General features: G+C 30.2%; 1 protein-coding gene and 1 long non-coding RNA gene across 2 annotated transcripts; one reads left to right on the forward strand and one right to left on the reverse strand.

The window, feature by feature from the left end:
• Positions 1-382: 382 nt before the first annotated feature.
• Positions 383-20,749, reverse strand: LOC107168375 (L-asparaginase). Its single transcript, XM_015517762.2, has 14 exons — positions 20,433-20,749; positions 18,354-18,806; positions 15,314-15,455; positions 11,425-11,536; positions 9,378-9,503; positions 8,899-9,109; positions 7,818-7,930; positions 7,252-7,437; positions 6,966-7,079; positions 6,332-6,559; positions 5,847-5,971; positions 5,478-5,600; positions 4,667-4,769; positions 383-1,730 (listed from the first exon to the last, which is right to left on the reverse strand). Exons 2-14 carry the CDS (start codon positions 18,655-18,657, stop codon positions 1,476-1,478), a joined length of 2,142 nt encoding a protein of 713 aa, XP_015373248.1. The 5' UTR covers positions 18,658-18,806; positions 20,433-20,749; the 3' UTR covers positions 383-1,475.
• On the forward strand, positions 19,296-20,560 carry LOC107168376 (uncharacterized). The gene is made up of 3 exons (XR_001506207.2): positions 19,296-19,414; positions 20,226-20,332; positions 20,422-20,560. It is a non-coding gene; the product is annotated as an uncharacterized LOC107168376 (long non-coding RNA).
• Positions 20,750-25,600: the final 4,851 nt, after the last annotated feature.

Raw genomic sequence — 25,600 nt, forward strand, 5'->3', positions numbered from 1 at the left:
CCCCACTGGTCTGTTTCATCTACATAATTTTAGCACCCCTAGTGTTTGGCCTCTAGTTGCGCCTATGCCTGTAGGTATATTTACAATTAACCTATAAGTAGGTACCTTGGTGGCTTTAGTACCTATAATGATGATCGAAGTACATACTATATAGTAATAATTATACATCGCATTTCGAGTGAGAATGCTATGTATGACGTAGTTACTAATAGTAAATTACTATAGTATATATAGGTCCATTATATAAGTGTATTACATACCTAAAATAAACACAATATTATATTATCACTCATTTCTATAATTCATAACATATTGCTATAGACGGAAATTAATATTATATTATGTTCGTTTGAATAATCCATATCTGATTAAAAACACATGATTGTACAATAAAATATATAGTTTTTAATTTACATAATATTATATTACAATGTATGAATGGCGAGCGATAAATCGAAATTAATTCAGATCCACTCAGTTATCATAATAGCAATATAATAGGTACAATAATATTATATATGTATAATTAGTAATATTATGATAAACATAAAATGTACAATTCACGCTGTTACATATAACAATTAATATTAACAATTTCATTAGACGTATTTTATAAATTTTTACTCATCATCACCTACGTCATAAATTAATTATCATAAAGCTCTATTCGGTTGTAATTTATCTGCGGTCTTGTGGATCTGCCTATCGACCCTGTGAGCATTGACGCAAATAGGTGGGGGCTTGGGGGGACTTAGTACCTCCAGTTCAAAAGTCAGTAATTAGTACTGAGCATATATAATTTTTAGAAAATATTATAGGAGGGGCTTTAGTCCCCCCCAAATAATTTGTCTATTTGCGCCTATGCCTGTGAGGTATATCTAAGGATAAGAATTTTTTGGCTCATCAGTCCCTTGTTAAATATCAAGGGTTTATATATCGAACGAGTACCTATACGTTAGAATATTAACGAATACCTTTTTATTCAAAAATCAAAAATCATTTAAATTAAAATATTTTATTATTATAATATTAAAGATAGACGCGTTGTTATATTATACATAAGTGATTATTAGTTACATCGGAACAAATGTCAACGCCGAGGTCTAAGAAATAATATAAGAGCAAAATAAGGTCGTAGAAATCGTAGAATACGAATGAGAGAGAAAGAGAGTGAAAGTGAGTGAGCAAACGAGACGAGACGTGGTGGCTAAAAAAAGCCCATTGCCCGGAACCTAACTTAAGCCGAAACCTTAGGGGGCGCTATTATATGATACGACAGAAATAATATTATAATATTTGTCTAATACGGAGAAAAATATAATATTATAATGTACACTATTACGCTTTTTTATACGATATAATTTTACAATATAATTAAAATAATAATGATATAGTGGTAGGAATAATAATAATCGTAAAAGTAAATTACATGGAGTAGTAGTCCCGTGTTAGGTATTATAATAATAGAGATTGGGTTACGCTTCCACTTTGTGCTCCGCTCCACCACCATTCTGCTGTCGCGACCGTTTTTGTTCGCGTTCGCTGCAATTTTTGAAGTGCTGCTGGATTTTTTCGGCGAGACTCGCGTAACCGGCCGCCCGAGCTACGTCTACCGGAGTGATACCCAGTAGGTCAGCTGGAGGCCCGGCTTCCACGTGTCCGAGCGCGAAGACAGCCGCATGAAGTGACAACAAATACTCCACCACTTCCGTTTGGTTGGTGAGCGCAGCCTTTACGGAAATAATAAAATAATAATATAGTATATTACTCATAGAGTCATAGACCCTGTATTTCCCAAAGTAATGTGAATGGAAATCCACTTTTTAGACCTTTTCCTGTTAGGTAGGTCATATAGATTGCAAAACACTAATTTAGATAACTATTATAAAATATGTGTGATTTGTTTATGCAATTTGTTATTATTAGAACTTGAGTAATTAGCGAGAATTTGCATGACCGATTTCATAATTTGTACACGTTTGACTTAGGCGTAAGTTCTTCGGGGGTAACCGACATATGTATACAGCCCCATCAGTATCTCAACTTAAACTGTTTGCAATATTTGTTCAACGTCGAGGAAACATGTTGGAAATAATAAATAATCGCGTCGGGGTGGGGCTTGGGAAATGTGCATATTAGAAAACGATAGGTAGACAGGAAATACAAATTACGACTATTCTAACCACCGAATTTCAATTATCACGACTTGAAAGTAAATTAGACATTTTAATAATTAAAATTAATAATTTTTGTACAAAAATTGTGACAGATCGACTATTTAACTATGAAACCGATTGCTTTACAGTTGATGCACTACACGTCTAAACACGGTTTATCTTAACTGCTGTAGGTACCTGTATCTTACCAATTTAGTAGGTTTTTACGTTACACGATGACAGCTATATTCGACTGGATTGTAGTATTGACAATTTTATTACAGTCGTTTTTCTTAATTGTATATGTGGTACCTATAGTCCATATTAAATAGGTGCCTATTCAAAATCATTATTATTATCAAGTTTTAAGAATATTTTTGTTTCAATGTTTAGCCTATTCAAGTTCTATACTCAGGCTCAGGCACATAATATTGTTTTCTTCATTATTTTTCGTTTCATCACCTAATAATAATTATTACATCACTGGATTGTACTATTGATAATTGTATTTAAAAAAAAAAGCCGCGCCGAAATTTCCTCGCACCAAAACGACGAGTGCCGATATGTCCCACGCTAAAACAGCCGTAACAAAATGGCTGTGCCAAAATGACCTAGACCCAGAGAAAAGAGAATGAAAATTTGAAATTGTCTGAAGTAATTCTTCGTAATATTATTTCTTTTTTTCTACTTTTTTTGTAAGCTGCACCGCTTAAATTAATTCGCTTATCTGATATATTATTTAATAATTTCATTGAATGATAAACACAACACTATTGTATTATTTAAAAAATATAATATGAAATTTGTAATTAAGGACAAATAATATAATTTGATATGTATATATAAAAAAATGGATTTCTGTCTGTCTGTTAATCCTTCATACATTCCTAAAAAACTGGACCGATTGCGATGAAATTTGGTATAGAAATATATTAGATCTAGGAGAAAAGATTATCTAGTTATTACAGACATAAGTTAAAAAGTGATGGGCCCAACCCCGGGAGATGCTCGAAGAGACATTTTGAGATTTACGATGGAAATTTTTGTTTATTTTGAATTTAGCGATGGTTGCTATTAAGGCATTATTATTCCTGAATTAGTTGTTATTATTTGTTTCCATGGCACGTGTTTTTATAATGGTATTAAAGTTTTTTATTGATATTTTGTAATTTGTATGTTTTTTTTATAATAACGCCATTTTTATGCAGTTATGACTTACAAAAAAAGATCGATCGGTAGTTTTATGCCTCAAGCACGAAAGAAAATGGCAATATAAGCTTCAGAAACAATCGAACATAGAGATGTAATATTGAGAACCACCATAGGACGTCATGCTCAATATCGTTCATCTGAAACAACTGAGAAAGGAGATGCAAGATTGGAAACCGATGTGAAATATGAAACAAATATCCGTGTACATCTGCAAAATTATGCATCAGCCGATGGTTTCGCTCGCAAAATAATTGCTGGAAATGGAGAATGGGAAACTAGCTATTGATGTATCAACACAATTCATCACATTGCCAAAAAATTCCTGAAAAATAATAGCATCGACCAAATGGGTTAATTGACAATGAAGTTTTGACAAATCTACCACAAAATTACAGAAACCACCAGTGGCTTAGTGTATGGGCTATGTTGGCAGCCCAAACTATGATGTAAATACAACCAATATCACTATTGTAAACTAAATTTGACAACGTACCAGTAAATCAATACTGTAATGAATCAAGACGAAGTTGTCAAATATCCAACTGAATTTCTAAATTCACTTAATTTTCCAGGCGTGTCACTCCACGTTCTAACATTGAAATTTGACGTGCCCATCATTCTTTTATGATTTAAATATCAACCCAGCACAACTCTGTAACGGTACCAGACTTTCAGTGAAAAAGTTGATGAACAAAATTATTGAAGCCTTTGCAATCACCATCAACAAATCACAAGGACAATCGTTACAAGTGTGTGGAATGAATTTGGAAAATCTGTGCTTCTCACATAGACACATAGCTTCTAACCTAACCTTCTGATTTATTTGTGTACGCATCAGAAAAGAAGAACAAAAAAATTTTTTGACGCGTGTATACATTTACGCGTGTAATATTTAATATTGTGTATCCAAAGGCACTTTAATAAATATCACACTATTGAATACTCTAATTGTTGGACTTACTCGAAAAAAACAAATAAAATTACATACTGATTAACTAAATTGAATATCGTTGTAAGATAATTACTTATTATACCGTTATTTATTTATATACGAGTATTATGTATAAAAATATACTGCTAACATAATCACAAGTAACGAATTTAACATATAGGTAGAAATATATAAGAAGTAGTATTCTTAACGGACTGCAAGTCTGCAAAGTGCACGGGTTCAATTATATTTCCTGAAAATCAGCCTCCACTCAAAATATGACCTTAAAGTTGCTACCTTGGGGCAATTACCCTTCTCCCTAATTTCCTTCCGTTAAATTTGGCTACGACGATAGTATAATACGTACTGCGTGCAATGGTGTTCTGCCGTACATGTCTTTGGCTGAAGACGGGTCAGCTCCAGCGGCAGCGTAAGATCGCAGTCTCTGCAAGTTTCCCTTGGTCGCGGCACTGTTGGAATCAACGAGATAAATAAAAACACAGTTTGGCACAATTGTATACACGCATCTAGATATCATTGAATAAACTATTATCTTAAAATGCTATCTAGGCAGATTTAAAAAATCCTTCAGACGTCAGATCGGATTTGTTATGTAAACAAATATATAATTAATATATTATTAATATATAATTTGTTTTAAGATAAGATTAAAAGATGTATAAGAATAAATTAGCTTATATTTATACAATCGCAGACTGATGAGCTCAATCAACCCCTGAATATTCAATGAATCAAAAGTGAGAACTAATCAGCTATAATGTCATGGTTCATTACTGCCTCATAAGCCAATAAGCAGTAACTTCAGAAAACGAGTTTTCAGGAAACAATAAAACAGTTTTTAATACTAAATTAGACCGCAGAGTAAAAATAATAATTTTTTAAACATTAAAAATATGGTATGCTATTGTATTTTTCATGAGGAAACTATTGAACACAAAAAAAGTTGTTTGATACATTTTTATTGGTTTTAATGAACTTACTGCTTTTTCGCTAATGTTATTCAGAAGATTAAAAGCAGTTAGTACACTTTTATTTGGAGTTACTGCCAAATGGCTTATGACAGCAGAGTAGCCTACGAATGATACATTGTACCTATATCGCGGTTACTATAATGCCATAGATGTATTATACGTAAATATTCCCCAACAGCCACTCACTTGCACAGCTGTTGGCCGACATGTTTGGCGGGTGAGTTTAGATGGGCACCACACCTTCGCAAAAGCGCCACCACGTCATTTCGGTCGTTTTCGACGGCGTCGATCAGCGGTGTCCTGTCAAATCTAAAACACGAGTAAAAGCAAAATATTGGTAAACAAGTAAAATATATAGTATCTATTCAAATTCTATATTATTACCTACTTCGTTGCGATCGCGCCTCAGTGATATAATTGGTACAGTTGGAGGGAGGGTCGAAAATGGTTTAGTGCTTATATGTATAAGGGATAGCTGTGAGTACTTTGTTATAAAACTACAGTATACTATATAATACTTTATATTATTAATATATTTTTTTTTTGACTACTTACTGGTCTTTAATATGTACGCTGGCTCCATTCAACAATAGGTATCGGACGATGCGGACGTCTCCCAAGGCGCACGCCAAGTGCAAGGCTGTACGACCGTCAGCGTTTTGAGCAGAAAAGTCAGCTCCCTGAAAAACATAAAATGAAATATTTTGAAATCAATACACCTTACGTGATATGAAAAAATTGTTACAAAAAGATAAGAGAGTGGTAAATAGTAGTAGTAAAACTTGATTTGTTCCGTTTTTTGGATATTTTCAAGAGCATGACCAACTTGCAGTCTAATGTTCGGCATACCTATATGGTTACATAAATAACACGGACAGATATTTATAGACAATCTATTTGATTAAAAAGGTTAGAAAAAAATTAAATAAACAAGGCGTGCTATTTTGTTTATTACAATATATAAGTGATGGCATTAAAATATCATTGATATAGAAAAATAAGATCGGTTTCTGAATGCATCAAATATAATATATACTCACGAAGCCTTTGAGCTCGTCCAGCTTATTCAAGTCGGAACGAGCGACGGCGTTTCCAAGCATTGCTGGGAACAGGACACCCCCGAGCGCGGTCAACTCTTGCGATCCGTTCACGTGCAACAGAGTGCGGGCCACCGCGTCTACAAGATCCCACTCGTCCGCCGCGTGGTTTTTCCGTGGTGGTTTTGGCGGTCCACCGCTCATCTCACCCCTCAGATTTGCTCCAAGCATCTACATAATTTTACAATATTTAGGCAATTGTAGTATAGTATAGTAAATAAAAAATGAACTAACATAAAATACTGCACAATAAATCACTGTACCTAGCTTTGTGATCAAACTATTCTGATAACTTTAAGAACAATCTTTGAAACTATCCTTAAAATAAGTGACTCTTTTTAGAGTGTATAAAGCTACAAGTATATAATTGCCTTATGTTTCACATTTAAATAACGAAAACAATAATTTAAAAATTGATAAATAAAAACATTTTGGTCCAGAGATAGATTTCTATTAATAAAATAATATTTATAATCGGTTCTCCCTACAGCCAACATATTCAAATACATTTTACATCTTCATATATCAGTATAGATAGAATATGAATAAATATGATCATTTGTATTTGTGTATTTACCATTCGCTTGGTGCTCAGGTCCCAGTCGTCCTTAGATAGTACATAAGAGAGTTTGGCGAGTGCCGCTTCGGGAGTGATGTCGTTGCCCGATATGACACCAACTTGGTTCAGTACCTATTTGTAGGTGCATACAAAATAAAATAAAAACAGTGATCAGTTGCCGTTTTAAAATGTTTTGTTTAGGCAACAGTTAAATTAACCCACTAATCAACTAATCCACTATTGTTATGAAATGGGTGGCTCCGGTTTAATATTAAAATAAATAAATAATATTATATGTACGTACATGCCCGGTTTGGTATACGGCCGTCACTGATCCCTTGAAGCACTGACTGCAGTTGAACACGATGACGCCACGATCGGTGGCGGCCTTTAACTCGGCCATGATGTCGGAGCGGTTGCCAGGCAAGTTTCCAGCTCCATAGGTTTGAAGTACCACACCTCGGATGGGTGGCTGCAGAAACGTACGGACCTGTATCACCACACACATGGTAAAGTGTGAATAAATAACATAATATTATCGTAATATTGACGTCGGTACAAGACAAACTCATTGAGTTGACGTTAATGTAATATGATAAGATATGCTACGTCGTACCGCAAAAAGTGGCCAAGAGTTAGAATAAGTATTCGATTAAATTAAATTATTATTGTTACGTGAATATTAATACATCTTGATTATTTATACTTTTTATTAAACATCTCAAAAAAATGGCATAGCACCATTACCATAGCACAAAATATGTATACTTATAATACCGCTTTTATGATACTTCTATGACCACTTTTTGCACGATGACGAGGGTTATGATATCGCAATAGTGTATTCCATAAATTATAACTATTGTGTACCGTGTCAGCTGTAATGTTGGGGAAAATCCGCAGTAAACTGACGTTCTCATCGAGTTGTAGGTGAACTGTAAACTTTTCGATGGACCTCGGCCGGAAGATCTGTCTAAACGACACTACAGTGCCAATACACGGATGGCGATGATATTGAAACAATGATGGTGTATCATGAAACATACCACGTAAGTTTAAAACAAACAGATTAGAATTGATTCAAATTTTTATTGATTTTGTATTTGCGTCTGACACCCGCTGCGTAATATTTGGTTGCCAGTCATCGGAGAAGCCGAAAGAGGGATACTTCATTGTATGTGATTGTGAACCCACGGAAAATTTGACATTTTTCAGTGAGTATAGGTATAAAATAGTATAATATTGTAGTTATTAATTCTATGTCAAAAAAATAATAATTTGTTCATGCTATGGCTATGTCATATTTTATAGATAATCGTTAAAATAACTTTATATTTCTTAAACACATTGAATTTATCATTACATTGATCGGCTGTTGATGGTCGGCAATAGTGTGTCACACACCGTGACCAGATGATTTCTTCGGCCGTTTGGGGGTTGATTTGAGTAACGTACAACTTTCATTCGCTCAAACAATTATTGTGTTTTTAAAGAAAAAGAATATTTTTATATGATTTGAAGTACCCGTAAGTACAAATAAAATTTTACGAAAATCTAACTTTGAACTAATTAGGTATATATATCATATTAATATACTTTAAAGATAATAAATCCTCTTCTATCTGGTTCTATTGTTTTAATATATTGTGTCAAAATACATTTAATACGTATTAAATAAGGTTAAGCTTATTAAGGTTTGCTTGTGTTCACTTAAATATTAGAATAATAGATAGGTAATAATAATTGATCTATCAAAAAACGTAAAGACAAGAATATTATCTAAGACACCTCAGTTAGAATTATTATTATTAATTTTAATGTGAGTTAAATATCTATAACCTTAACATTTTAATATTATGTTGATATGTGAAAACATATGGTCACATAAACATCATGGTCATGAGTATTACATCATATATATTTGAATATTTCAGATATTATAAAAGAGTACCATTGATGTCAATCCCGATGACAGCCAGTGGTGCTAAATTTGGTGAGTCGAACGCGGCAAAACTCTCGCAGTCCACCTTGACAGTACGGTTGCCGCGCAAAAGTTTGTTATGAAACAGAATCGTCACCTCAGGGATACAATAGTTACCAGCCATCAACAAACTGGTGACGAAGTTGTCGCTTCCGTCGCTTCGCAAGTCAAACACCGGCAACTAAATAAATTCAACAAACCGTCCAACGATTAAGAAATTACATTGTTATAAGTTATAATGCAATATTACAACTTAGGTTTTCTATAGTAGAGTTCAGAATTCCGAGGGGGTAGAGGGTCCTAAAAACATCTAAAAAATTAATTCGAGTAATGTAATGACTACCTAACTGAATAAAACGTTATATTTTATTTAAATAATTGGGGAGTGGGATGAAATGAATAATTTGAAAAGCTGATTCGCCTAATACCTAATAGTAATAATTTATTACCTGAGCACCCGTGATGATAATGGTCTTGCCGAGATTCTCGAACATGAACGACAGTGCGGACGCAGTGTAAGCCAACGTATCAGTGCCGTGCAACACGACGAATCCATCGTACAGTTCATACGCTTGCTGCAATACATTATACTGTCAATATAATAATATTTTAACCCTATAGAATTTTGTCATCGTTATACATTTTTCATATTGTGATGAAGTGTCTGTTCTCAGAATAGATCAAAAATTGTATGTGTTGAATGTTAAGATTTATATATGGTGATAACTGATAAGCATGTTTAATTTCATAACGACTCTTTCCTATTTAAAGTAAGATGTTGGTGTCCGATGATTGATGGGATCATAAATTGTGAAATACGATTATGCAGTTGTGTAAATAGTGAACTTTAAGGGACATTTATAAGCAGAACGTAGACACAAGCTGCATTAAATTTTCACAAATTGATTTATGGAGTGGTGTCCATTCCCATTTTCAAGTGAAATTTGATTCTAATTGCATCAATGTTTGGGACGAAGAGAAATAATTATCAAAATCAAAAAGTATTAATTTCGATATTATTTGACGAAATCGTATAAAAAAACCCACGAAAAAAATCTTTGTTGTGTTATAATTTTTTATAACATTTACAATGAAAAAAAAAAATAGTACAATATAAGCAGATTTGTCATGTCAAATGAACTTTTTCTACTTTCTTTTGTCCGATTTAAGAATTCTACCTTATTAAGTACCTGTAGTATTAAAACAATGCCTGCCTTATACGATGAGTCAGTGAGACTATTTGATGCCATAACGGATACAGACTGTTGACGATCCCAGCAGCAGACGACATATTATACAACTCGTTTCATTCAAAATATATAATAAGGTCCACGTAGAACACGTTTGGAATCGTGCACATAATATATAATGTATTATAATAATCGGGCGTATTTTATTTGCGCCAAAAACAAAAAAAATAAATAAATAAATATGTAATTTGCACCACATCTAAAATTGTATTTTGGTAATTTGCGCCAAATAAAACTAAATAAAAAGGCAATATGTAATCTGCGCCATCGTTTACCTACAAAAACTGTAATATGCACCATAATTCACCTTATTGAAATTGTAATTAGCGCCACAAGTAAAACGAATTCCATGTATAATAATAAGAAATTTTCTTTTAGTAATAAAATATAAAAAAATCAGTCATAATGTAATAATTATAAATAAATGTATACAAGTAAAACGAATTCCGTGTATAATAATAAGAAATTTTCGTAATATAACATATAATTTTTTAAATACCTAGCTTACTCACGTTTTTTTAATATTTATAGCTCAATGACGAAACTAAGCCTTTTCTGTCAATTTTATTTTGTCTGTAGTCTTCATATATTTGTTGAAAAGTTTCCAAACGAATTTTATTTTTAGTAGAATTTCGTTTTTTGAGATGTATACTTTTAATTTTGATCTAAGTTGATGATTTCATTAGATTAGACGTAATTGGAGATCGATTACGTCTAATAGAGACGATATGTCTCTATTATCAGTAGAACACAACAATATTAAATTTGACACACGTGCGTATTATTGTATATCCTATGCGATATCAGTAAATTTATCTGCCAGTAAATTCCAACAATATTGAAGTTGAAAGTGTGGCGCAAAATACATATTATATTTTTATATTTTGGCGCATATTACATACGCCCTTAATTGTACTTTTTGATGGCGTAAATTACAGGTAATTAAATTGGCGCAAAATACCATCTCCCTAATAATCAGATGAAAACGGTCGCGTAAAAAGGTTGAGATTAATTAATACTTCGCGCGTAGTCGACTGAACATCTGTTTTCGGTTTCTTCGAAAATAGAGCCCCTCCTGGGATCCGATCAACTGCAATGTATTGAATTTCTGACTGAAAACCCTACTTTCTCACGAGTCACTATTTAGTTAGTATTTACACTCAAGTTTTAGCCATCAACCCATAAACCATGAGACAAAGTTATTAATACAGATAAATAATTATAATATCACATATATATAACATACCCATATGTCTTCAGCTATGCTCCGCCAATCGCGCATGCACATGTTGCTCGAGTCTAACAACTCCGGATACTGGTACACAGAGTACACTATCCTCCGGAATCCCTTGACTTTCCTGTGATTACGCATAAACATGATGTTGGTCAATATATTATTTTATAGTTTTACTCAGATTTATAATACATATTATTATCATACGCGTTACCATTAAGGCAAGTGACGTAGACATGACTTATGAAAGAGAGGATAAAAAAAAACACCATAGTTTTATGGGAGGGGAAAATTGGAAACCTCCTTATATCAGAATTTATTGAGATATTCGTGTGTAAATATTTTCACAAATTGTATAAATTATTAAATAATGTGATGATTCGGTCTACGGTGCGTACCTTACCCCGGCTTGATGGTTTCTGTTTGTATAAAAATGTATGAAAATTTGTACAACCACATGTTGTAATCTATAAGAAGTATAAGCTATTATGGTAGTTGCACGTATAAATATCAAAGACGCTGTAGCCACAGTTGGATCTTCACAGATTACCCGGCACTTATGTACATTTCAGTTTTATAAATTAAAATTAAAAATCATAGAACAACGCTATCGACCTGATACATTCACAGTTTGATTGGATGTGTTGTTGGCTAAAAGCCCTGACAATTTTAAGTAAACACTTGAAAAGCCCGAATTACAAAAGAAGGCGGCTGGAGTTTGATCCAGTACGAGGAATTATCCGAAATTTATTGTAAATTTTACGCTTAAAAATAATTTTAAAATGTAAAAAGCGGGTAAGTCGTGTATGTCGCTCTGCTGTACAGTAGGTTACAAGTGGGTTACTGTAATGGATGGAATTAAATTTGAATCCAATGATATTATATCATTGTATACAAAAAACGATTCTGAGCGAAGACGGTTTATCTGTCTAGGATATATTATAGATTATTAAAAATTTTCAAATCTTAGATTTAAAAAGAAAATTTTTTATGAATTTCTAGTTTGAAATAATTTGCGAATTTTCGTGATTTTTACATATGTTGTCAAAATTCAAACTTTGAATGCTTGTAAAAACAAAATTGTGACTACGCATTTCTTTTATTTTTCAATTTTTATTGTAAAAATATATTATGAGCCTTGTATTAAATTTTCAAATCTTAGAATTAAAAAGGAAAACTTTTATGAATTTCTATCTAAGATAATTTGAACATTGCCGTAATTTTTACGTATTTAGTCAAAATTTGAAATTTAAATGCTTATAAAAAAAAATTGTGATTATATATTTCTTTTATTTTTCAATTGCTGTTATAAAAATATATAATGAGCCTTGTATTAAATTTTCAAATTTTAGATATAAAAGGAAAATTTTTTATGAATTTCTAGCATAAAATAATTTACGAATTTTCGTGATTTTTACATAATATGTTGTAAAAATTCAAACTTTGAATGCTTATAAAAAAAAATTGTGACTATATATTTCTTTTATTTTTCAACTACTATTGTAAAAATATGTTAGGCGCCTTGTAATAAATTTTCAAATCTTAGAATTAAAAAGAAAAACTTTTATGAATTTCTATCTAAGATAATTTGAACATTGCCGTAATTTTTACGTATTTAGTCAAAATTTGAACTTTAAATGCTTATAAAAAAAAATCATGCCTACGAATTTTTAATATTTTTTAACTTCTATTGTTACAATGTGTTAGAAGCTTTGTATTAAATTTTCAAGTTTTTCTACCGGACAAATAAATTTTTATCGATATTTATAGAAAAAAAAAAACTAAAAAAGTAGAAAAATTAAAATGTCAGTAAACAGCTCAAAACAAATCTAAATATTTTGAAAATTTTATCAAATATATAAAACGCCTATATAAACATTCATTCAAAATTTCAAGTATCTGCGGTAATTTTTTTTAGAGTTACACCAAAATAAGGAAATCGCTAAAAGTGAAAATCCAATGTTGTAAAAATTTAAATTTCAAACGCTCATAAAAATTTAATTTGAATTTCCGGTGGAATTTTTATTTGTGATAAAGATTGAAAAACTTGTAAGGAATCTTGTATTAAATTTTTAAATCTTAGATTTAAAAAGAAAATTTTTTATGAATTTCTAGCTTAAAATAATTTGTGAATTTTCGTGATTTTTACGTATTTTTTCAAAATTCAAACTTTGAATGCTTATAAAAAAAATTGTGACTATGAATTTCTTTTATTTTTCAACTGCTATTGTAACAATATTTTAAGAGCCTTGTATTAAATTTTCAAGCTTTTCTGCCTAACAAATAAATTTTTATCGATATTAATTTTAAAAAAAACTAATAATGATCGAAAATTTGAAATGCCTATGAATAGTTCAACTTAAGTCAACATTTTTTGAAAATTGCATGGTGGATAGAATATACTTATATAAACATTAGGTGAAAATTTCATGTATCTATGGTCGTTTGTTTTAAAGTTACATCAAAAACCAAAATCGATTTTGTCGAAAAATGAGTGTGCGTAAAATTTCCCGTTTTTCCCTTAATTTTTAGTTTGTTTTTCTCAATTATTTAGAAAAGTATTAAGAATTTTTTACTTTTGACCCCCCAAAGTGCCAACTAGATTCACTTTCTGATCAAACGAGGAGCTGAAGTCAAAAATCGAAGCATTTTTACTGCCCCAAAACGTGATGACAGACACAAAAAAAAAAAAAAAGAAAAACACACATCATGGTAAAATCAATACATTCATCGCTCCGCTCAGAATCTAAAATTGTGCGATTGTTTTGAAACTTGCACCATTAAATTACACATGTTCTTAGCTACCACCCCTGTTAGTTTAATGCATAAGGAATAAAAAAACTCTGTCATCAAACACAAATATATAATAATATAACAAAATATTAAATCATAGTGCATCCTACATAATGTAAGCAAATACAGAAAAACTCCAATGTAAGTGGATCTGACCCCCATATCTGACGTCATATTATATAATATACAAGAAAGTAAAAGCGTATAGCCATTTTACTGTATCCTGTATAAGTATGATATACGAAGTATATTTAATATTATGATGGATAATTTACAGTAAATATTTGGTACATAATCTAAGTTAACAGAAAAAAGTTTGCATATAATATTATTATTGTCATTGAGAGTTTGATGAAACAATATCACATAAATGAATACCTACAATTGTTATTACTACTTAAACCTATTATATTTGTTAATATTTGTTTAAAATATATGATTAGAGCTCGGAATTGTAGGAGTAGCATATTGTTTTCTTATATATTCTAAATGTATAGAAAACTAAACTACACATCAATTTTTTTGAATTATGAGTTTAAAAATTGAAGATTTTAAGTGCATATTTATTAATTTTTTTACAAAAATGTTTTCCAACAAAATATGTGTTTTTATTTTATGACTAAAGTATAATAGGTAGTTAAAAACTTCTCAAATAATAAAAATGTATTTAATTAATACTTTTTATGTAGGTACCTACCTAACAACCGGAAAAACTGTTTTGGTTCAATAATTATTAATCAACATGGCAAAAGGATAGTTTTCCACACATCAGATATTTCTTTTTCATTTTTATTTATTTAATATATTATACAATGTTTAGTTATATTTATTCAATACAACTTATACAAAAATGTTAGTAAATTATAAATTATGATTCGTTCGTATATTCAACATTACCTTTAAATATATTCTAACTCATCATGAGCCTTATACAATATGATCTAAGTAACTATCTATATTAATGGCACGTGATATGTGAATTAACTGAAATAATATCACCAGAGGTAGTGCTACACTTAAGTGTTAACTCTAGAACCTCTTTTCTGCATGTACCAATGGATAGTTATTAGTTTCTAAAATATATGAATCGTTCTAAAATTATACTTACGGTAACACTAGAGGGCTGCAGTTCATAGACGCTCCGTACTTGTGTTGTGCGTACTTAGCGTCGTATAACCGGGGATCCTGGCGCATCTTGTGCTCCATCAGAAAATCGGTGGAGTTGCCGTTGCTAGGTGTGGGCACCAACACTAAGTATAAAAACGCATATTAAAAGAATGAAAAGTCAGAAATATCACATAATCAGTGTTTAATATTTATTGTAAGTTTATTGCAGTAACATTTTTCGGAAGTAGAGTCTATAAATCTTATAAAAATGAAAGCTTATGAAACACGTATGAAATTAGATATTACATATTATTATACACACTTGACATTTTTATTATAAGTATGCAAATGTATAAAACCCTGCAGAATGAAGGTTATAAACAACTCATATAAGCTACATTCGCTTTATAATTTAATTGCTACTTGTCAGTGTAACATTTTATGAAACTTTAATTATAATATTATATACCTAGTTAGAATGACATGATCACTTTGCGAATAAATTACTGTCACAGTTACAGCCAAATAATAAATTTCTTATATTATAATTGTATAATATAATAAAAGATTCACTGATTTGCAAAATATAGAATTGCGTATTTAATATTTATTCAGTATTTCCACATGTATATATTTTATGAAAATTGAATATCTATACGGTGTTCGAAGCTTCTACCAAACCCCCTCTATCTTGAGAGTGTCACTTTTATAAAAACATATTTAATAATTTTCTTTAAATGTGGGGGGGATGTACGCGTTTATTCTTGTCACTTGTCAAATGTATGTGATAATAAATAATTATAACGAAAATAATACACTTTTTTTTTATTAAGCGGCCACAGCTGTTCTATTCGGTTCGATCTTCGTTGTCACCGCTTACGTTGAATTTGCAACGTTTTGCAGTCGACTAACGGTAATCATTTTTGTAAAAATATCATGATAGCCAATAGGTAAATGTGCACAATTTATTTAAAAAGTAGTAATATTAATAATAATAATAATGTGCATTGTTAAAAATTAGGTATAATAGATATATTAGGTGTATTACAACAATTTGTTAAGATTTATGCAACGAATACGTTGGTATGCCTCTTCACCGGGCCCGTAATATTATATTCATATATAAATGGTAGACACTTTTATAATAAGTTGTCGACACTCACCCGTTGGCGAAACTATAGCGTTCACATAACGACTTTGTTGTTATTGATATCGTATATACTGGTACAAGTACCTCCATAGTATTATAATATAGGTATGCCTGCTACAATAAAATTTACTATAAGTAAGAAAACGAGAATCAGTATAATTAATTACACAATTCGATTTTGTAACAATTTTAGCGATTGGCAATCGATTCTAGGTGTAAATTGTATTATAATTATCGGCGTACAACGGCTAACACGTGAACGAACACGTGTTAGCCGTCGCCACCAGTCCAGTCACCACCAGAACAATATATCGATGGTCCTGTATGTTTAATTATCAGTTCAAGGTCTTCTCAACTTCGAGATGATTAAGAAACTATGATATGTATCATTAAACAGCTACGATTTACATCTGACAATGTGCGCATAATTTTTACGTTTCACGCGTACGAGAATAAGTCTGAAGTCACGTGACTAACGAACAAACCAAACCGAATTTTGTGGATATATGCACTTCGATAGTGTATATCAGCGGTTCCCAATTGGTGGTCCGCGGACCCCCAGAGGTCCGCGATTATGTTGTTCTGTAGTGATATTTTTATTTTATTTTAGTGAAATTATTAACTTTGTATAAAATTAAAAATTAAATCATATTGAAAATAAATCGTATAAATTTATTTCTCATTTTCATAATAAAATAAAATCGAAAAGTAAGTATTTACAAGAAAGGGGTCCGCGGACCAATTTAAGTTATAGCTAGGGGTCCGTGGCTTCACACTAATTGGGAACCGCTGGTGTATATTGTGATATATAAATATATTAATTAGACCTTAAAAAAATAACTCGCAAAACTGTAAAGCAATAATTTACATGTTATATGTTGTCATATTATACCAACCTATCAAAGCGTATTCGTTAACAGTTATGCGTTTCTAGCGTACTCTAATCAAATTTTTTAAAAGTCAATTATTCAGTCAAAACCAGAAACTGAGTTACATAACATATGGTTTAACATTGAAAGTGCGTTTTTGCATAATATTCCACTTAACGACATTCAATGCTATAATATGATTCGATCGTCGGATCGAATTAAATCACACTTGAACACTTGAACACTATCAGCATATTCTGCGAAAGAAACAAGAGTGCGGTCATATAAATACAATTAAGGAAGTGATCAACTTGGGGTATAGTCACAAATTGTATCGGAGTAGTTAAGTAGCCTGTAATTCTGAATTATACACTAGCACAGCGAATCCCATATAATTGTAAGGTTAAAATATAGGTAATAATAATATTATATACCTACTATTAGTTTGTATGATTTTTATTTTATAGTGTGCATCGGCCGTCTGTGTAAAGAGCAGAGTGAGCGGGTTTTAATCGTGAACACTCATATTCTTTCGAAAATTATCTACTTATTAAATGGAAGTAAAATAGGTTTAATTCTAACATTTTAAATTGCCCTAATTGTTTATACTGTGTTGATCCGTGTTTGTTTGTTAGTCCATAGCTCTTAAATTACAGACTATGTTTTTAAATTTCTAGTATAAATAATAACAATACCTAATTTTTTAACAAAGAAATTGGTAGGTATATAAAAAACGTTCAAATATGTTAAAAATATTGCACTTTTTAGTTAAAAAAATATTTATATCATGCCCAGTTGTGCCCTGGAAAATTTGGTCCGTGCCTAAGCAACACTCAACTTATGGACGATTCGAGTGAAGTAAAAGAGTTATCGTCTTATCGATTCCAATTATTATTGTTTATCTACTGCCAAATGTTCTAAATGTTTTTTCAATAAGTTTACTCGGGTAATAACATAAATGCATAATATGTCGCTTATTAAGTTATCGTAAATATATATATGTATTATGTATATACGCTTACTATTATCGTCGTTCCGGATCATCCCGATGGTGCCACCCGTGTATATGACCAACACTTTGGACTCATTCTGGTCGCTATCCTCGTTGGTATTCATCGAATCGCATCGTCTGCGGAACGGCTGGGGTGGCGTGGACCCAATGTATGCTTGCGACGGTGTGGATCCGTGATACGACTGCGAAGATAGATTGTACGGCTCAGGAATATCGTCAGCGTTATCGTTTTCGTTGGACACGCCGATCGTCGCTGCCTGGCTTTTTGCAATATTACCGTTTGGTCGCGATTCTAGTTGTGGTTTTTGATCCATTTCGATGTAAAAAAGTAGGTGTATTAGCTAGGATACACTAAGCAATATTAATAGTGACAGAAATAGAAGTAGTAGTAGCAGTAGCAGTTGCAGTAGGTTATAACGTGTGACCCCGCGTTTATGACCCACGATGGTCTTCGAAGTAGCACCTATAAACGCGAGATTAATATCATAAAATCATCAGCAATATTTTGTTATGAGGTATATAATTTTTTAAAGCATATTAAATATTCAGTGTATAATAGAATATGTAATTGTAATAAGTACCATCTATATTTACCTAAGATATAAACTGGCTCGAAATTAGTTAAAATAGATAATATTAAGATGTTCCATTATGGGGAAATCACTCGTTATTTTTATAGTCAGAATTATAATTTAATAAGTGCATTATTAACTGTATAGTGTTCATTGTCAAAAATAAAATTAAAATAATAATAATTTTTATTATTAAGATCAATAATAGCTGACAGTTATCACCAGTGTTCGATTAAAATATTTAGTAATATTTAGTGTTTCTCGTTTTTTGTGAGTTTTCACGACCGAATTCAAGGGAATGTTTATGAAAAATTATTTAGGCCATCTATTAATATGTACAATGTACGATAAAACTGCGATCTACCGCCGTTGTGCTGCGCGTCACCAGTCAGACGGCCAAAATACGTATAGCCGCACGGTGTAATAGTACCTATGAAGGTAAAAATTGCTACAATTCAATATGTTTCACATAAGTATGGTTTAAACGTTTAAAGGACCAGTAAGTATTTTAAATACTTTAATTTAATATAGGGTTCTATAAAAATAAAAATTCAAGATTGTTCCATTTAAACTAATGTGATTGAATTTCACACGAAAAAAACTTTTATATACTTTTACATAACATGGCAGCAATAATTTTCGTAAATATTAAACAAAATAATTGTACGAGGACTGTTCATATAACATTATTATCTGTGCTATAAATAATATAGTAATTAGTTGTGTCAAATCGGACAACATTGCGTCGAAATATCATGCAAACAGTAATATATGCTAGATGTTAGGAGAGGGACAAAGGGGACAATAGCCCTAGGCGGTAAATTTTTAGGAGTGGTAATTATTTTATGGTGAAACAAAGAAACATTTTTATAGAATAATAATTCAAAATAGTTTTTAAGGAATAATTATTATAATTAGCATTCGAACCGAAGCATATCTATTTTCATTCGTATTATTTTTGAGCAGGTACTTTCTTATAAATTATATTATTTACCAGTATACAATATCCTAATTTCTAATACACAAATCCAAGTAGGATGTATCGTGTTTTTCCGTATTATAACTTTATGGTTGCTGAAATTTATATTTAAAATTTAAAATGCTATATTTGTATATTAGAGTTATTATTAATTAATTTAGTATCTTTTCGTTTATAATATTATATATTATAAATATATAAGTAGCTAATAAAGCTACTTGTAGACGAAAAGTATAAATTATGCCAGAGGTTTATTTTAATACTAAATAAGTTTTTTTTTAATACAAGTGGGAAGCGTATACAACTAAGTGTGTGTGTTTTTTTTTTAAAGTCAAGGATCAAAGTTGTTTTGTAAAGTGTATCGTGTATGGAATGGTTGCAAGTTCAGAATATTCCTCAACATGGCGGCATTGCATGCGAACGCATAATACAAACAAAGTAAAATAATACTATGCTACCGCTAATTGCTGCGAAAAATATTATACAAATAATAATTACAAAATAAATAATATTATAAATTATAATAGGTAATGCTTACGGATAACGTGTGTGGGTGTGCTTAGATCGAAAAATTACAACGATTTTGTCGAGCCCCGTGGACTAGATGCAAACGAGACGCGAGACAAACCACTCTGCAGATGCAGTTGTTGATGGAGATCTAAGTAGGTATAAAATTATGTTAGATGAATTCGACGACCAAAGAATATGATGACAATATCGCACGCCACCGCTGCTGCTACGCCGGCGGAAAGTGTGCGCGGCTATGATATAGTATACGAGTGCAGTGCGAACACGAACTGCGGCCGCTGACGATTGTTGGCTATGTTGTGCCGATGCTGCCACCGTGCGTTTGAATGCGACGTTTACCTGTTGCGATACAGCGGGTCGCCGCCCAACGGAAAGCCGGCGCTTTTGCTCTTTGCTGATACAATAATATTGGTTCCGTGGGTAATAATATATAAGTGTATAATAATATAGCGATATCCAACAGAGCTTGCACGCGCGCAATCGCAAAAATTAACATAATAATATAATTATAATTAAAATAATTACAGGAATATAAAATTAATGATTAATAAAAGTTATAAAGATAATAATTATTATTTTTGGCATTTTATTGTTGTTCAGTCAACGAATGCCGAGATAGTAATGAGAATTAATGGCAATTAAAAATGATTTTGTTCAGGATCCCCGAATGCGTATAGCAAAGATGGACATTAACTAGATAAAAAGCTAATTTTTTTTTAACGTTTTAATATAACTAGTTAGTTTATTTTATAATCGACTTATGAAACTAGTTTAATTGATAGTTGAAATATATTGATAGCTTTCCTCACGTGGATAAAAAAATAATCCATCAAGTTAAAATATTTTGAAATTTTTCGTTTATACGTAAATATTAATATAAAATTAAATTAATCCAATACTAAAATAACACAAACGCTATTTTCTTGATAAAATTATTTTGTATATTGATATATTTTATTATGTTTCCATCTTAATCTCCGTACTATATTATGTGCAATATATTTTTACAAATTAAATTAAATTATGTGTAAGTTTATTAAAGAATAATCATTTTTATAATATTTAACAAAATATGCTCTATAAAATCTGTTGGTGATTCTAGGTACAAACAAATTGATTTTTTTGTAAACTGGATAACGAACAACAATTTTTAAACTGTAGAATTTGAATAATTTAACAAATTTGACAATCTTACCTATGAACTTATATTTATAGTACATAGTATTTTAGGCTATAATATTTTATTTAAAAACGTAATTATTACTATTTATCGCATGCGACTCGGATGAATTTTTAATAGGCACACTGAACTATTATTAAAATATTATGTACCTACTATTAAACAGTTAAATGAAATCAGATCTTATTAGAAACACATACAAAGTTATTATTCGTCGTCGTAAGCACTTAAGTAGTTTTAAAAGAGTTTTATTTTTATCTTTACTCTTTAGCTTAAATTTGTTTTAATCGACACTAATGACCTATCTATATCTTTTGTAACATAATTTAGGTACTTAATCAAATATAAACCATTCGTTAAATATTCAAGTCATTCGAAACTAAAATTATTGGGCTAGAAGTTGGTACGATTAGCAAGCAGTATATTTTATATAGAAAAAATAAAATATACAGGATGATTTTACAAACATATCCCACCTCTTTTCCTTTAATAATGAATTTATTCAAATCCTGATGTTTGGAATATGTTATTTTATATTTAGACAACATTCTCAAATACTACCTTAGATTTTTATGCAATTTAAGAAATAACGATACCAACTTGTTTCAGATTTGTTGGCATTTTCTAAACTTGAGGGTATAATTTTAAAAAAGTTTTAAATCTTATGGTTGTAATGTTTTAATAATTTTAAAGTTCAATACGAATTTCCACTTACAACAATTTAAAAAATTTAAACACGTAGATACATTGTTTGATAGAAACCTGTTTGAACAAATTTCAAATGTTGACAAATTATATGAGTAATCAAATTAGTAATTACTATACCAAAAATGCCCCAAATATCTTTCTCAAAAATAAAATGGAAAAATAGTTATCATAATTGCATTCAACCATTCAACTTGTATTACAATATTGATACGTCATACATCGTTACATATCTTTTTAATAAAACAAAATTATTGTCGACTCAAATTTGTGTTTGTAATGAAATTTCAGACTTTTAGTTAACGAAATTCTTTTGTTTTATATATATATATATATATATATATATATATATATATTTATATTTATATATTAATATGTCTTACCTATTTCACCCGCAGAAAGTTTCTCTATTTTTATATTATACCTACTGATAATGTGTGTTTATTACGTATATTGTAGTTAATTTTATGATATACCTATATCACATTATATTAATAGGTTTTTAATTTTTATATTTTTTGTAGTTAGTACGTAACGTAGGTATATAGTATTTTAATATTACAACATGCCTAATATGCACTTATCAGACGTAATCGACGTATTAGACATTCTTTAAACATAATTATATTATGTACAACAATAAGGCATTTCCAATATAAATAAATGAATTTAAAATGTATTGTAGTATTTAAGTATGCATATATTTATAATATAAAACAGTTTGGTCTTTAATCTTCAATTCATCAAGCACTGAACCCTATAGCCCTATAGTTATGATTTAACCTGGATCCCGTTGAAAATTATTGTACTGGAATAAATCGTGAGCCAGACCAACACCATGGTGACTGATAATTATTAGGTATACACTATGATAGGTACATTTAATATTTTAAATTAACTCATATTTTACTCACATAAACAATATATCCCTATAAGTTTTGCATTCTCAATTTAATCTGCATACACATAATATAACAGTTTGGATATAATACATCGAAAGTAGTAATTTATATCTAACTGATTAATTTTAGTTGAAAAAACTCATGATAAATATAGTACCTACCTGATAATTATACAACGTTTATAAGATACTCAACAATGCTTATCTACCATATTATATACATAATAATTTTGTTAGGTACATTGATATGTAGATTATTTATATAAATATTATATATTGAGTAATATAACTATAATGTATGACTGCTAATCAAATAACCGCATACTGTCATTTTTTACGTTATCAAGAACTTATGTTTTGAATTATTTTTAATTCATATTAGCATATTATAGTACTAAATTCTTATAGTAATTAGTAATACTGTATCGTTAATTACGTATAGGTACTTAATAAATGCGCTTTATATATATTCAAATATTGTCGTAAAGACTGTACATATTATACCTACCAAATTGTGTGCCTATAGTGCTACTCATCTCGAATAAAACAGATTAATTGTTAGCGTAACATTCTCATTCTGTAGTTCAATAATACAAAATTATCACATAATATCTACGTCCGTCTTACCATTCTGCGGTGCCTTCACATGATTAAGTAGCCAATAAACTGTTCAAATTAAGTAATGATTATAATCTGTAATAAAAAATATTATCTAAAGAAGTTCCTAATAATCTAGTGATTTACTAAGGCCTTTTTTCCAAATGTATTAAAGAAACTGTTGCAGCTATAATATAGGTTTATTGTTTACCTCAACTGGTTACAATTGTTAAACTAATTTAAATTCGATAAGATCTATTTTATATATTTCTATATAAACACTTCATTGATCATTTTACTAATAAAAGTTACGTTTAGCCTACAAGAACTACGAAGAGACATACGAAGACTAGAATATTGTAGATTGACTAGATTGTATCTATACATAGTTTGATATATATATTATACTTTTAGGTGTCTATAGGTAGGTATGATAATATAATATAGGTAAAAAATTGCAATTGTTATGTTACCTATTACAAATTAGATTAAATAATAAATTATAATTTTTATTGCACTTTTAGTATCTTTTCAGCGCCTTAATTGATGTCATAATTTCAGGCGCATTATTATAAGTAATGCTTAAAGTTACAGTTAGAAACCATAAGCTATTAATTAAGAGAACGTGATACCCATATGGCCATATCTTAAGGGCAAGTATACTGCAGTCTGTCGATCTAGAGGACAATACAGAAAATTTTTACTGTAGGTATCTTAGTTAAAATAAAACAGTTTATACTTCAATTACAGTACAATTTTAAGAAGAGAATAGTTCTGAAATAATGTCATATCATTCTTGAAGAATATTTTCTAATAAAAGTATTACGATAAAGTATAGGTACCTACTATAAAACCTATCTATAAATAATATAATAACAAAATATTATTAAAGTTTATTAGCCTAATTAAAATTATAAATATATAAATTTTATGTCTGATATCGGTAAAACTGTAAGCATACAAAATAAAAATATTTACCGGACTCAGTTACAGCTATACGAGTATCACTTGATGGGTGTATACTGAGGTCAGATTCACCTCTGAACTCATCCATGATCTTACAAATTTAATTTTTTTTAGTAAAATATTTAACTACTTTTATTTGAGAGTTACCGGTTTTCGTGATTCCACCAAATTTTAAATTGTTCGATTTCTTTTCCACCAAATCGTACCATATTCCCTTCTTCGTCAAAATATAGCTATAATATTTACACTATTATCTGTTTTGCACTTTTAAATATGAAAAAAAAAATCATAATTAAATAATAACAAAACCAATATACCTATTTTAGTAAAACCAACTGTATCTAGTAAATTTAATATAACGTTGATAAGCAACTAGAAGAGTTGACGCCAAAATGTTACATCATCATAGTAAAATAAGAACTTGAAACGAAAAATAGTCATGTTAGGAAATATTACCAGTAAGTAGTAACTCTAGTTTATAAATTATAAAAGAAAAAGAACCAAACCCAATACTTATACGTTATAACAACATTATATTACATTATAACTAAGATCACCCACCTTATTAGTCATAATAGTAAATATTTAGTCAGTTATTTTAGACAATAATCTAGTATTATAAAAAAAAGACTTTTTATATTCTTAGAGAATTTCGTATATTATTCTTGAAAATAAAATTCTTTAATTACTGAGAATTTTTAACGCTACAGAATAATTTACATGAAAAAACCTTATATATGCCAACTTAAAATCGCCATATAATTAATATATAATGTTACCTACCTATTCCTATACATATTATATTCAGAATTTAAAATCAAATTGGTTT

This window comes from Diuraphis noxia, unplaced genomic scaffold (genome assembly GCF_037042655.1).
Source record: "Diuraphis noxia isolate RWA-SAM2 unplaced genomic scaffold, SU_Dnox_SAM2 contig0001, whole genome shotgun sequence".
In the NCBI taxonomy this organism is placed as follows: Eukaryota; Metazoa; Arthropoda; class Insecta; order Hemiptera; family Aphididae; genus Diuraphis; species Diuraphis noxia.